Genomic DNA, 15,650 nt, shown 5'->3' on the forward strand with positions numbered 1-15,650 from the left:
ATAAATTCTCATTATAATTTGAATGTGATAAAACCTGATATTCAAATATTCTTCAGTTGCCAATGGGTTTATACTCAACCTCAACTTCTAACACATTGTACTAAGGTTTTGGAAATCTATATTTGAAAAATATTCCTCAAAACAATAATAACTTGTTTCCTATGATTGTTTCATGGATTTCTCAAACCAACTACAGTGTATGAAGTTTTTAAGGTCAGTCAGTGCAATTAGATGAACAGTTGCTCAATGAGACATCTCAGGCCCACATTTTCTTTTCCTAATTTTCTGGCAAAAGCCCAGTTCACAAAAAATTAAAGTTGTTTTAGAATCTTTAAAGTATAAGATTGAGTCATATTTGCATCGTGTGAATTCTTTCAAAATTGATATGAAATTCAAAATAATTAAGAATTTGTTATGCACAATAATAAATTGAATTTTGATAATGTGTTTACTCTAGTTGTAAGGCAATAACTAGATTGAAGAGATTTGCCAATGAACTATTAATTTGTCTTATTTAAATTTCCCATTAAACAAAGACAAAAAGTTTGGTCCAATCTTATTTACTTCATTGAAAAATTCAAATGTTAAAAGAATTTATTAATACCTACTGATAAAATGACATAAAATAAATTAGAAGTTCAGGTGTAAGTAAAATAAATCATGTAGGTGTAAACATATTTGTTGATAATTGTTGTGATATTGCATGTTATCTTGTGACATGTAACCATTTCATTCCAAAGGTGCAGATAATACATTGAAAATGTGCACCTACATTTAGTTTTATGCTTTATTTGCAGCTGTTATCAAGTATTTTGACAGTAATATGGTTATAGAATTGTAACAGATAGATTAGCTTTATAACTTACAACATAGTTTGTCAGATTCCAAAAAAGATATGGATTACCTCCCTTTTCTGATTGTCTTTTCTGACATTTTTAATTCAAATTTACTACAGAATGTTAAAGAAGAACAAAATGGAACACAATTTAAGGAAATGAATTAGATTTTGCCCTGCATTGACAGAAAATCCATTAATTGATTTGAATATCTCTTTAGATTAGTGTAAATAGGTATGTACTTTAAGGTCAATATAAAAATAAGAAGATGTGGTATAATTGCCAATATGACACCTTTCCAACAGAGATTATATGTGCCAGAAGTTAACAACTTGACCATTGTACAGCCTTCACCTTTCCTCCATAATGACGCTTTTTGACGCCACCCCCTTACTCCATAATGACGCCTTTTGACGCCTGTGTAGTACCTCAGTTGAAACACTTTGACTACAAAGTGTCTGCAGTTGACTTAATAAAATTGGTATCCAATATGAAAAGGAATATCATAGGAATATCTGACTTAAATTTATTTGATGAAATAGTTGTTTTTTGCAATGCCTTAATACTTTAAAGTATATGTTTAGCATTTTATTAAAAAAATCCTATGCGAATCAAGTATGCAAAAAAATAAATTCAATGGAGGAAAGGGTTAATCCATACATGATAGTCAGCTATAAGAGGTCTTAAAATGACAAATGAAAAACAATTCAAAAGAGAAAACTGTCTGATTTTCTTGTTGCTTAATCTTTAGTTTTCTATGTTGAGTTTTGTGTACTATTAATTGTTTGTTTGTGTTGGGTTTCAAATAAAAAATGGAATTTCTAAATATAGGAAATGACAGTTGTTACTGTTAATATTTGATTTGTTTTAATTCTGTTCCTTTGAATAAATTTTGGCAGCATATTAAGACAATGCTTGATTGTTTAAATAAAATTGCATAAAACCTATATATCAGAATTAGGTTTCCCCGGATTTTAGGTATTTGTTGCAGGATCATAGTACAGCTCATCTATTTCTCCATCTGTTTCTCCACACATCCATTGGTAATACTCTTATATCCAAATCTAACATAAAGTAGGTTACTACAAAGTGGTTGACATCATGAATAATAGGGAGGGGGGCAATTTGTAACAGCAAGTATTTTGGACACATATTATGTGTCAAATATTTATTACAATCCAAATTCAGACCTGTATCAAGTGCTAATATTGTGTCCATTTTGGTCCAAACTCCTCAGGATTGGACCTATGCAGTTGTATCCAACTTCGATCAGCAAAGCAATTTATTATATAACTTAATTTGAATGTAAAAGTTACTCTTGTAACACAATTGATGTGGCTTTGAAAATACAGTTTGTTTGGTTTTCTAGCTATTATGTTCTTTGTACAAATTCTTAGATATATTTGACTATTAAAGGGTCCTACATGGAATGGAAGAGCAGGTGTACATACACATATGACCAACACTAGAATTACAGACCCAGAAATACTGGAAAGGAGGTGAGAATAGTATCTTGTGTTTGTACTATTAATTGTTTTGGGAGATATCTGTTGACATCTGTACAGAAACATGATGATACAGAAAATGTGACCCAGTAATATTCCTAAGTATTTGATACTTGATTGATTACTTCATAGCATACTTATATAATACAAAGCCTCTTTCATTAATGGCCGAAAAATGTGTTAACCAATAAGTTAAATCCTATAGAACAGGACAATAAGTAGGGATAACATTTCCATTATATATCAATATAGTACTGTTCAGACTTATTTTATGTAACAACACTTTCAGTATCAATTAAATGTCTATTTATTCAAGGCTCTATTCTTAAATGAACAGATTAAACAATACTGATTATGTAATAATTAGTAGGTTTTAATGCTTTTTGCAAAATCTGTTGAAGCAGCTATGAAATAATGTTTATTTGAATTTCAAGTAGTTATCTCCCATAACTAGGATGTAAATTTCTATCATAGAATACCTCTGATAGTGTTAAACTATACAAAATAGAACAATACTTATAATTCAAAAAGTAAAAATGTCAGTTTCCAAAATACATTCTGATATTCACACACTAAATGAAACATACCTATATGGTATTTAATACCACTTTATCCAAATCAAAAATATATATCACTCAGTAAATTAGTACAGACCCCATTATATATCTTAACTGAAAATCAATTTAAATTTAAACACATTATAAGGTATTTAGTTTTCACAATCTTCCAAAAAAGATTAATCTTAAAGCTCTTTCATAACAGTTTTTAGTTTTAAGTTTGCATTAACTTCAGTAACTGAATGTCCATCAGGGTGTTTTTCAATCTGGTGATTCTGTTTACATTCAATATAACTGTTTTGATTAAAAAATGCAGTTCTGTAAGCATTAATTTGAACTTTTTCACTGCTTCAGCATAAAATTAGTTATGAGGTGCTCTTTCTGAAATAAAGTTAATTATCATCAAACATCCAAGAATACTTTTCACTGAAGCAACCTATGAATGAATTTATGAGTTCTAGCTGAATTGTTTTAGTCTTGTGACTTGATGAAAAGTGAAAACAAATAGTTTATATCTTAAATTAAATAAGTAGTTTGTGCTTAATTAAGAAATATAACAATTTTAAAGCTATTGAATATCTAGTTAAACAATTTTCTGAAAAACCTGTATCACTATCTGAAAGTTACCAATCTAAAGTCTGTGACTGTGGTATAACATCAATCTATTTGATCTGGCTTTGGTTAGGAGAACTCTATTCATCAATTACTACTTTTTATCTGGGGATTTTTTGTTTTAAATTGTAATGTGTCCATTATAAAACATAATGTAAAATAAAGTGATTTGTTACATTTTTCTCTTCATGCTGAAAATGTTGATTATCAGTATTCTTATCTTTTCAAGTCTATAAAAATGTTATCAGATCCGTTAATAATTTCAGAATAATAAACACAGCATACATAATTCATGATAAATTTCAAATATATTGATTTAATTTTGACATATTTGCTTGTGATGTCAAGATGTTTGCTTAAAATATAAACTGATGTTGAATGAGTTTGATCATTTTTAAGGAGGGCACAAGCTTCCTGTAGAGTTAATGTCTTGCTAGGAAAACTCACAGAATAGTTATTTATGTTTTGAACTATTTCTGTGCAATTCTATTGCAGTCTTTATTTCTTATTGCACTTCATTTGCTCGTACATACACAAATTGAATTAGAAAAAGTATTTTCCAAGAGAATGCCTTTTGAAATCTACTATCTTCTGATTTTATACTATTTTAAACTAAAAAAATCTCTTGAAAATACAATATATAATAGTTTTAAAATGAAAGCCCTCTTTAAATGATTCTTATTTGATGTTGATCTGGTAGCCATCATGGTGTCATTGTTCCCTTAGAGTCCCTTTCGGAAAATCACATGTTCATCTTCTTCTATAAGACAACTAAGCCAATATGAAATAAACTTTGCAGGAGTTATTTATCCAAGTGGTCTACTAACTTTCCTCATTTGGTTTTAATTAAAAATTCCATTGCTGCCTGAGCAATCTTTCATCCTAAATAACCATTTTAAAACCTTTTTTTTTCAAATTTTAAACTACAAGGCAAAATGCTTTATAATTTTATGTTTTAAAGATTTATCAAGGAGTAAATACAAGGCAAAATAAATGATAATGTGTCATATTTTGTCTCTAAGTATCTAATATTTCTCAGATGATACATTGTTGTACGATAAGTAAAGGAAAGCTGTGAAAGATTCTTGATGATTTTCTACTTCCATCGTAGAATAAGTCAAAATTTGAAATCAGAAATTACATCATAAAACATAATGAAAATATAGTTGAGGCCTCAGTTTTTATGTCATGGGTGAAATAAAAGTGTGAAAATGTTTAATATGAATGTACATGTATTACAGATACCCTGTAATATTGAACAGATTTCATTTGAACCCTGATACTGGTGGCAGAGGTCGACATCATGGAGGTGATGGGGTCATTAGAGAATATTTATGGAGAAAGTCCTTGACCTTGTCTATTTTAACTGAGAGAAGAGTCTTTCAACCTTATGGACTGTTTGGTAGGTGCATTATAAAAGCTACATAAATATGTCAGAGTGAGTTTGTTTGTGCCCCTGTTGAATGAGAAGGGCATTGAGACATTAGTGTCACCCTTGACCATCTTTATGTCCTTCCATTCATAATGTTTTTGTTTCTGCACTCTAACCAAAGATTTCCTTGCGCTCCCCCCCCCCCCCCCCCTAAAAATTGCAAAGTATGGGTTGTCTTCAACTTGTTTCAGTATCAGAAGAGACCATTCCTTCTTAACATTCAAAGTATATAAAACAGTCAGTTTAACCAGGGACTTTCTATACTAAGTAACTTAGTAACAGAATCAACGTGTTTACTAATCAACTGACCTACGATTTATTCAAGTTCTATAAATATTATATACTTCAAAGGAAGGTGTCTGACTGAAAAATTAAAAAAAATGTTTTAGCAGTTAAAGTACAAAAAATTGTTACATTGGATTTGCCGTTTTTATAATCAATTTCTTTGATAATCGAGGTGCCGAATTATGTCATGATACCGTATTACATGCATGGCTGTGATCTTCACAAAATAAAAAATAACTTCGTAAATGCATCTCATTCTGATTTTAGTGGTTTGTGGCGAACACAGTATATATAAAGTCTGGCACGACCTCAAAAAATCAAAAAAATTAAACATATTATGAAAGGACAATTGAAAATCACAGCGAAAAGTGGCCTGGAAATTTTCGTTTGAAAAATCTACTTCTAGTATCTAGTATTGGTCATGTGATGTGATCTGTCTTGTCTCACTTTGCTTCCTTCAATCCGCCCGTCTATCTGTCAACTCTGTACATTTCCATCGTCCTAACCAAGTTTGTCAAGGATGGTGTTAAGGTAATTCTTAAGTGAACTGGTTTCATTTCACATAATTGAAACCATGTTGAATAGCTATTAAAGACACATTGACAATCTGCAATCCTGGGCTTCTTATTTTTGTGATGTTTCTGTTTGTCTGTTTATCACAACTACCAGCACCAATGTCTTTCAAGGATTGGTTGACAGATATTTATGACCTGATATTGATATATAGATTATTTTAGAAGTGCTGGTGTCTTGAGTGTAGATTGGTTTGCATAGGAACACAGAATCAAAATAAAATGTTCGCATGATCTTCAGCTTCTGTTTTGGGCTGCAGCTTTATAAACTCTATCGTAGATATGCAGAATGAATCTCTTACATGTAGTGCGTAAGTTATTGGTGTTAGGAGATTGTTGAAGATTTTTCAAGTTTGTAGGAGACCTTGCCATCATAACTGAGAGGTTTTTCGCGGAACAGGAACAAATTGTTTTACATCTGTCCGTCCATGATACTAGTGATTGTAGATTGTTGTCAGGTTGGATTTAGGTGGTTTCTACTTGAAACTTTAATTTCTTGCTGACTGTACCTCACAATAGTTCGAAATACCTACATTGCACCCCTTCAGAAGAATATTTCCAAAAAAAATAACCTCAAAAAAAATTTCGCCTCACCCCGCTCGGCCAATATGAACATTGCGCCCCCCCGATCCGGAATCCTGGATCCGCGCCTATAAATCAAAATCACAATTAAGATAAGGGCAGTGAGTCACTTAACATTCAAGAATTATGCCACCATATAACTTGAAAAATAGCATAACAAAGTAGTAGGGACAATAAGGCCCTAATTTTGCCAAAAAATTACTGCAAATTTAAAGGTTATCATACATATTTTTAAATTACTGTACAATATCTAAGGTACACGGTATTCAGAAAAACAAAACAACTTTGGACATTGAACAAGTTTCCATGGCAACAAATCATGACTTAATTTGTATATTTTGTAAAATTTCGTGATTTCCTTTGTTTTTTCATTGAATTTTTAGGTATATTTTAAATTGAAAAAATATGTGCGCACCCAAGAAACAACTTTATATTTAGTGAGATTTTGTCAATAGTTATAATAAAGCTTCTGTTTAAATCATTTTGTTGTTTCTTGGCTGCGCACGATGTTTCCACAACAGAATTAAAGATAGAAGATTGCATAAATTCTGTTTTTTTTCATCATTTTTGTGAAAACGGTACATATAATGACGTAAATGTGACGTCATCACATAAAAATCGTAATGTTTTTCATTGATATTTCTTGACCCTATGCATTTCTAAATATTATGTGCCAATTTGAGAAAGTTATCAAACATTTTATTTTCTTGGGCCAAAACCAGGCATTTCGTTTCCACACTTTACCTTAATTTGCCAAATAAGTGTATGAAACTCATACACAATACTTAGTTAAATACTCACATTTTCTTGCTTGAACTCTAACAACAAATTTAATGTTAAACCAAAGACTATATCACCCCCAGCTTTTTCTGGGTCTTTAGGTTTTTTCTGAAGACAGCGGCGTCAACAATGTATTAGTTTGTGATTAGGTCTAGTTTATGGTGAACCACAAGTGGTAGGTCTATCATATTTGGTATGCAGCTGTATAAGAATTGGCACATCTCATTTCCATGGAGATTATTTGGCCCTGCCCCCTCAGTCATGGTCTATTGACTTCAAAACTTTTGCTTATTGACATGTATTAGTTTGTGATTAGATCAGTTTATGGAGAACCACAAGTAGTAGGTCAATGATATTTGGTATGCAGTTGTGTAAGCATTGGCACATCTTATTTCCATGGAGATGATTTAGCTCTACCCCTTAGTCGTGGTCTATTGACTTCAAAACTTTTGCTTATTTTACATGTATTAGTTTGTGATTAGGTCAGTTTATGGGAAACCACAAGTGGTAGGTCAATGGTATTTGGTATGTATATAGTTGTGTACGCATCGGCATTCCTCATTTCTATGGAGATAATTTGGCTGCGCCCCCTTAGTCTTGGTCTTTGAGATTTTTTCTGAGTTATCATGTATTTGTGATTAGGTCAATTCAAGGGGAACCGTTAGTTGTAGGCAAATGTTAATTGGTATCTAGTTGTATAAGCATTGGCACATCTCAATTCCATGGAGAATACTTGGCCTCAACCCTAAGTCATAGTCTAATGACTTATCTTAGTTTACATGCATTAGTTTGTGATTAGATCAGTTTAAAATGAACTGCTCATGTTAAGTCAATGATATTTGGTATGCAAATTTATTGGCCTTTGCAAGCGTTGTTTCCATGGAGATTATGTAGCCCTACCCCCTTTTATTGACTTTGAAACTTTTCTATAGTTTACTAGTTAATTTTTGTATTCAGATATGGGAACGACTTATAATAAGTCATCTGGTCATGATGATATTTGGTTGGCAGTTGTATTAGCATTGGCACATCTCATTTACATGGAGATTGTTTAGCCAGGTAACTCAGTCATGGTTCATTGACTTTGAATATTTTCATAACTTGTGTAAGATGTTAAAGTATTGTTATTTTGATTTCGACATTTGCATAATCATAATTACAAAAAGGGGAGACATATCTCTGTGATAACAGTTTATCTTTTTTAGCCTAGGTGTTATCAGTTTATTTGCGACTTATTAGTTTGAATGTCCCTCTGACAGGTATCTTTTGCCTCTTTTTGTATGACATTACAATAGAAGTCTTTAGAAAACTAGCAGTGACAGCAAATGCTCTAAAACAGTATTTTCAGTATTATAAGCAAGCTTGAGCGGGACATTTGTGTCCTCATGCACATTCTTCTTTTAATTACATCTATATCATTGCAAAATTTCAAATACAATTCTAAAAATAATTTCATATTTTGACTCTTTATGATTGACAGATTTGTGATTGAATGTGTCAGATTTGATAGTATGATACTGTTGTCTTCAGGGAGTACTTAATTTGGGTACCAGTAATCAACTCCTCCCACAGTTTTCAATCCTGATCCCTAAAACTTCACATGCAGATCGTATGTTATTGAAGTTTTGCAACTGCTACATGTGTTATTAAATTGTCTGAGGGATTCATTATGATCTTTGCATACTTGGGAACAAAAATTTGTAAAAAAGAAGGACGAAAGATAACAGAGGGACAGTCAAACTCATAATAGAGAGGGTACAAATTTTCAACTCCTTCTACAGCTATCAACCACGATCCCAAAGACTTCAAGGAAAGACTTATTAAGTTTTTCTATTATACACATTAATGTTACAAATAACTGTGCATCAGTACTCTTCCTGAGGTTTTTCATCTTGTTAGACATTTAATGTTTTCCCCTTCATGTAATTGCAACTACATTGATTAGTCACAAATGGCATATGAAACTTTGGACAAGAAAATGGCAATAAATTCATACAATTTAAGGAAAAGCAGCATTATGTAGATGGTAATGTAATAATAATTCATTATAAGTAGTAGATAATTGACATTCATTTACAAAGATAGAAAAATATTGAACAACAATAGTGAAATTGTTAATAAAATAGATCAATAGAATAGAAAAAAGATGATGTGTGTTCTTTTAACTTTTGACCCTGGCTTCATCGGAATATGAGAGTAAATTTATACTTTTCAGGTGGTGAACCTGGCTGTAGAGGTGAGAATCTGATGTTTTATAAAGATGGCAGAATCGTTAGTCTTGGATCCAAGACTTCAGTCCACTGTGATGCAGGGGTATGTTATCATTCACATTTTAGACATCGACAAACAAACATGTTGCTTGAACTATTGTAGGTATGCTTTGATTTTGCTATTTTAAGTAAAGTGATCTACTGGTGCTTCTTGTTGTTCTACTATCTTAAGGTTCCACTAAAGTCAAGATATAGGACACTTCATAAACATCTAAACTTTGCCTGTATTTTTCAACCTTTAATGAATAAAGTCATTAACTATGAGAACATATGTTCATTTAAACATACTTTATATATACACATTGTGTAAATTGTAAATATACTTGAAATTGTTATGATGTGGCCAAACCGGTTCTTGGGGTGAACACTAAATTTTCAAAAAAATCTGCAGGCCTGCAAGACGACTTAATTTGCTTAAAATTGGTATGGACGAATACTGTTACATGTAATGCAGGGCAAGCGCATGCTGATTTGTCACATACATATGTTTTAATGGCATATTTTTTCCAATTTCTGTATTGTACCTTCGATATTCGTTCACTTAGATACATGAAATTATTAAACTGAAACTCGAAAATCAATACATTTTATAAAAAATCAACATGCGCTTGCCCTGCATTACATGTAATAGTATTCGTCCATACCAATTTTAAGCAAATTAAGTCGTCTTGCAGGCTTCCAGATTTTTTTGAAAATTTATTGTTCACCCCAAGAACCGGTTTGGCCACAACATAACAATTTTAAGTTTATTTACAATTTATACAGTGTGTATATGTAAAGTATGTTTAAATGAACATATGTTTTCATAGTTTATGACTTTATTCCTTATAGGTTGAAAAATACAGGCAAAGTTTAGATGTTTATGAAGTGTCCTATATTTTGACTTTAGTGGAACCTTAATATCAAACAGAAGCACGGAACAACTTGTAAGGACCTTGGATAGTCAAACCATAACATCTATAATACTAAAATAACAAGGTCCAATTTGTCAGCCGTCATCGGGTAAAAATGACAAATCAAAGAATGCAACTTTATATATAGCTAATATAGGACAATGGTGTTGATTAAAAATTACACCACTCCAGATCCTTTTGTTTTTCACATAATTAATATTGCCAATAATTAACAAGTTCCGGGTCGAAACCGATACCAAAAGTATATTCACCTGATACCTATTACCTTATCTGTATGTTCCACATCTGACAGGAGCACCACCAAACGGTGTATTTAGGACTTTGCTATATGCACGGGTTATAATCAAAGGGTTGACACTAATAAATTTAATCATTGTAACATTGTTCCTTATTGTAGTATTTTGATCAGTATGACTTTCTAAGATGACAATACGAATACTAAAAATCTAGACTTAAAATAAGGCGTATGGGTACAGTTTTTATAATTCGTAAGCCGGCATGACTTAAAACAGCAAATCAAAGAATTCAACTTTATTAATAACTAACATAGGGTAATGCTGTTGATTAAAAATACACCATTCCAAGCCCTTTTGTTTTTCAAATAATTATTATAACCAACAATTGATAAGTTCCAGGTCAACGGGTTCAAAAAGGAAGATTTTGAAATCAGAGAAAACTGTGCATACAAAACTTATTATAATCAGCATGACTTTATCAGATTACAATACCAATACTAAAATAAGGCTTATAGATTAGTGATATACTTTAATTCAGTCACGGACCCGCGATATCACGGGTGTGTTCTAGTGTCTATAATATATATGTAAATATCTACATAATAGAAATTGCAGCCATGAACACACTAATGTGTCTATATCCAATCCAGTTTTCCTGGACTTTAACTTTATGTCAAATGAGTTGCCTCTTGTTTGTTTGAGATATGCCGGAGTCCCTCTGATAGCCAGGAAACAGCCGTGAGTTGACATGAAATCAGTGTCTTGAATAAAAAGTATAAGAACATGGAAATAAATTATAGCCATTTAAAATTGTTCTGGCTTGTAGAACGGATAAATAAGAATCTTTTTGTTTTCAAAGCTTGTACAAATTATTTTCTATTGTCTGTCAAGAGACAAATCAGATAATGCATTTTAATGTTTTATTTGACTAAATTTTGTTCTCCCTGAAATAGTTGAACAAGTATCACCAATCAATCAGAATAATTGGTTTTCTTTTTTATAACATATTGGTTTGAGTCAAGATTATACTGTTACTTTCAAATGAAATTACCAATCAAAATTCACCTTGAAAGGGAAAGAGACAGTTATTGCTTCTGCACTTGTGTTTTTCACTTTGAGGGATCTTGCATGAGAATTACACAATAAATGAAATAAAAAGGAAAATGATAACTATTGATTTAAGTAGTATTTCATACACCATAAACAAAAATAATATACAAAAACATATGTAATTCATATTAAAAGCAGTCACTCAAATTCCAAAAACTACAACAGAATTTTGATGGAGTGCTCTCATTGATGATCATGGGATTAATTACTTCTACAGACTGTGCTTCTCTAGTTGGAAGCTTTTTACTTCACCTTTCTCTAATGAAACTGACTGGGGATTGGCATGATTTTCTCATTAGGATTTATGTTATGAAAATGTGCTGTCCCATGAGGCTTTGGTTCACAGAGGACACCATAGATAACTGATCAGAATTAAAGAAACATTTTTTTAACTTCATTAGTCATCTGTGATTTAAAGATAGAGAGGAAAAGCAGATAGTTATGCACTTGTTAATTAGACAAACCATTTACCAACTATCTTTGCTTTGATGGAATATTGTAGATGGGATACCAAGCATTCTGGCAATGATGAGACAAAAAGCTTCCTCCCCAGGATCTAGTATTTACGATGCACAAATTGTAGTACTATATTGATTATATTTTTGGCAATAAACAGAATATTTGGACCTATAAAAATTGTTGAAGAACATAAGTGAACCTGTCTTGATAGAAAATCCTGTTTTAAACAGCGATATATTAATGGAATCATTTATTTTAGTTACAATAAAGTTTTAAAAACCAGAAACTAGAATCACAAGAAAGAATTTCAAAGCAGTTGTGTAATCCATGTAATGACATGTGGAAGAACCAAAAATAAAACATCTCTTTAAGAATTAGAAATATTGTGGCAAATATTAATTGTGAACTTTTCTTCAATCTTTTACATAGAAATGAGTACTTAAATGGAAAATTAAGTACATAATAATTAGTAATATTGTCTCACATAAAATCAGTTGAAAACTTATTCTTTATGATGAAATAGATTTTCATGGAGTTGTATTTGTAAAAGAATTTGTTTTATACTTCTGTACTGTTGAAATTATAAACTAAATTTAACAGACACTAACTGTTATATATTTAAAGAAATCTGACTGAAAAATAACAAGAAAGGAAGTATTCTAGGTGTATTGATCATTGCTTAGTATTTTAAAGTGAAAATTTATGATATAATTTCTCTGTGTACACAGAACATGTTGTGGACTAACTATATTTTTTATCCACCAGACCAAAGGTTTAGAAAGGAAAAAATGTAAAGAACACATCGAATACAAATGTCTAGTGTTAGCTTTTCCAATCACTTGGTGTCTGTCATCGCTCATAAACTTTAGGAAAATCTTCTCCCTTAAAACAGAGGAGCCAAAATATGAGTCTGATGACCCTGAATGCCAACCAACATGGCCAACATTGCTAAAAATTTAACATATAAGAAATATATAAAAGCATATCCTATAAATCCTCCTACAGTTTGAATGATAGGAATTTTTCACTTTGATGACTGTTTGTACACATACTTGTATTAAAGGTGTGCATGTGTTCAAGGTATTGACTTTTACTCATTTTTATTAAACTTTTTGTATATTCTTGCATAAGATGTGCATAGCATTTCCAGACAACTACTCTTAAAGTGAACCATAGAACTATGTGATCTCATGCTCAATTTTGTGTTTTAAAAAAAACAACATGTTGTATCTGTGGGGGGCATCATTTGTGTCTCCCAGACACAATAATATCTCAAAGAAAGTCTTGACTTTGTTATGATTCAGTTACTTCAGAAGTTCAGAATGGAGTTCAGGACCTTTAATTTGTCTAGTTTCAATATTGAATCATTTTTTTATGACTAAAGAGCTTCTCATTAGAACTAGACCAGATCTTTATAAGACCAATTAGTTGCCTTAGGCATTGGCTTATAAAACCATTCACAGTCTTATAGAGTCATGGGAAGAGGTTACTTAGAACTGTATCATTGTCCCTGATTTTTTAGTTAAAAAAGTATCAGAAGTTCTTCCAAGTATATATGTGATGAAGGCCTTTCTCTTTCTTTGACCTTTAATTGTTTACTTTTTACACATTGAGACTTGAATGGTGAGTTGTCTCATGGGTACTGATACCACATCTTCTATTTCTATGTTGTTAGTATTGTTGATTGAAATGTGTGAATGAGACTTGTAACAGACAGGTGATACCAATGAATCAAAATCATTGGATTTACAATGCCCACTGTTGAAAATGTTAAAAAATATGGATTATGGTCTGAAAAAGATGCTTTATAATTCAAATAATGATTACTGTAAATTCAGAAATTAATGCGAGGTTTTTATTATTGCGAAAAATGCGACTGAGTTGTAAACGCAATAATTTGAACTCGCATTTTGAAATATTTCATATGAATTTAACAGGATTTGCAAATTAAAATCGCATTTCAGTCTTAAATGACAAAATCGCAATAATAAATGCACGCAATAATTTCTGAATTTACAGTACTTCTCTTGGTAAAAATTCTCATAAGGCCTTCTAGTTAAGTTTATTATGGTACAATTGAATCGGTGCTGATAAAAAATGCTTTAGTGTGATTAATTTGTCTATAATAAATATAAAGTTGCTACTTTATAAAATGTGTATTGTAATTAAATGAAAAACTGCACCATGAAACTTTTAAATTAGTTAAATTGAAAACAGACAACCAAAAAATGTTAAAATTAACTTCTCTGACAGTGTTTTGGAATACTTTCATTAAGATGTATTAAATAATTACACATTCATATGACTGAAATTTAAAACATATAACAGACATGTTGTGAATTTTATTATATAATGAATAACTGGTATATTTTAGATTTATTTGCAAGAAAAATATTTAAATTTTTATTTGTGAATAGTTATTTTCAAGCTATATTTATAATACTATATAGGGAGATTTTATTAATCTTTATGTGACTTTAAGATTGTCCTGAAGCTAGTATGCACAGCATTTTTTGTTATCCTAAATTTTCATTATTTATTGTAAATTCAGAAATTATTGCATGCATTTATTAAATGCGATTTTAATTTTTACGATAGAAAAATCCTGTTAAATTCATATAAAATATTTCAAAATGCGGGTTTAAATTATTGCGTTTAAAACTCAGTCGCATTCTTCACCATTATAAAAACCTCGCATTAATTTCTGAATTTACAGTAGTTTGGATTGCTAGTAAAAATGTATCTTGTTTGGAAAAGGAAAAGATTTATTTCTCAGATACTATATGCATTAGGGCAACTAATCAAAAAGACTACTAATAAGTTAACTTGGACGAAATCATCAGTCCTAAGACAAATCATTGCCCTTTAATGTTTTTTTTTTTTATTTTATTGTATATACCTATAATTTTGAAACAACATTGTATAGAAAGGAACTGAAAAAATCAGATATAGTCCGCAAGACCAGATCAACAAATCGATCAGGTGTCTTCTAAATTGTTCTTATAGGATTTATTGCCCGTTAATAATGATTTTTTTTACCCTTTTTATGTTTTGAGGGGGAAAACACTATTAAAGATAGTCAGAAACTGTAAAGAGCAAAAATTTTCAGCTATGCAAAATCAGCAAAAAAGAGATTTTAGTCGTGAACTATACTTAAGCCTACAATGTTGGAGAGGGTCCATTGCACTGGTGGATATTTATCTCATTTGCATTTATACATCATCTCCTATGCCGACATTGCTTGGATGTTGCTGCATAAAAATGAAAAGATCACATTAGAAAGCTAAGTAAATCAGTAATATATTTGTCGTAATTTTTTTCTCAATTGTGCCGGTCAAATAGCCACTGCCAAAAAAATAACGAAATCCTATTTTTAAATTAAAAAAATTGATTTAGAGCTGCGAGCCTTGACACTTGCTTATTATATTCGATTTTAGATATACCTGGTAACAGTAGTCAATATATATGTTGAGATATACTGTTCCCAGGTTGACTATGGT

The 15,650-nt window shown here is 30.9% G+C and overlaps 1 protein-coding gene across 6 annotated transcripts in view; it reads left to right on the forward strand.

The window, feature by feature from the left end:
- LOC134721361 (5-oxoprolinase-like) overlaps positions 1 to 15,650 on the forward strand; it is a 113,853-nt gene that overhangs the window by 68,490 nt on the left and 29,713 nt on the right. For all 6 annotated transcript variants that reach the window (XM_063584313.1, XM_063584309.1, XM_063584312.1 and 3 more), the window contains 3 exons: positions 2,253 to 2,335; positions 4,752 to 4,912; positions 9,377 to 9,474. In XM_063584313.1, the coding sequence (XP_063440383.1) occupies positions 2,253 to 2,335; positions 4,752 to 4,912; positions 9,377 to 9,474 (342 nt within the window). The remainder of the gene's footprint in view (positions 1 to 2,252; positions 2,336 to 4,751; positions 4,913 to 9,376; positions 9,475 to 15,650) is intronic.

This window comes from Mytilus trossulus, chromosome 6, assembly GCF_036588685.1.
Source record: "Mytilus trossulus isolate FHL-02 chromosome 6, PNRI_Mtr1.1.1.hap1, whole genome shotgun sequence".
Taxonomy (NCBI): Eukaryota; Metazoa; Mollusca; class Bivalvia; order Mytilida; family Mytilidae; genus Mytilus; species Mytilus trossulus.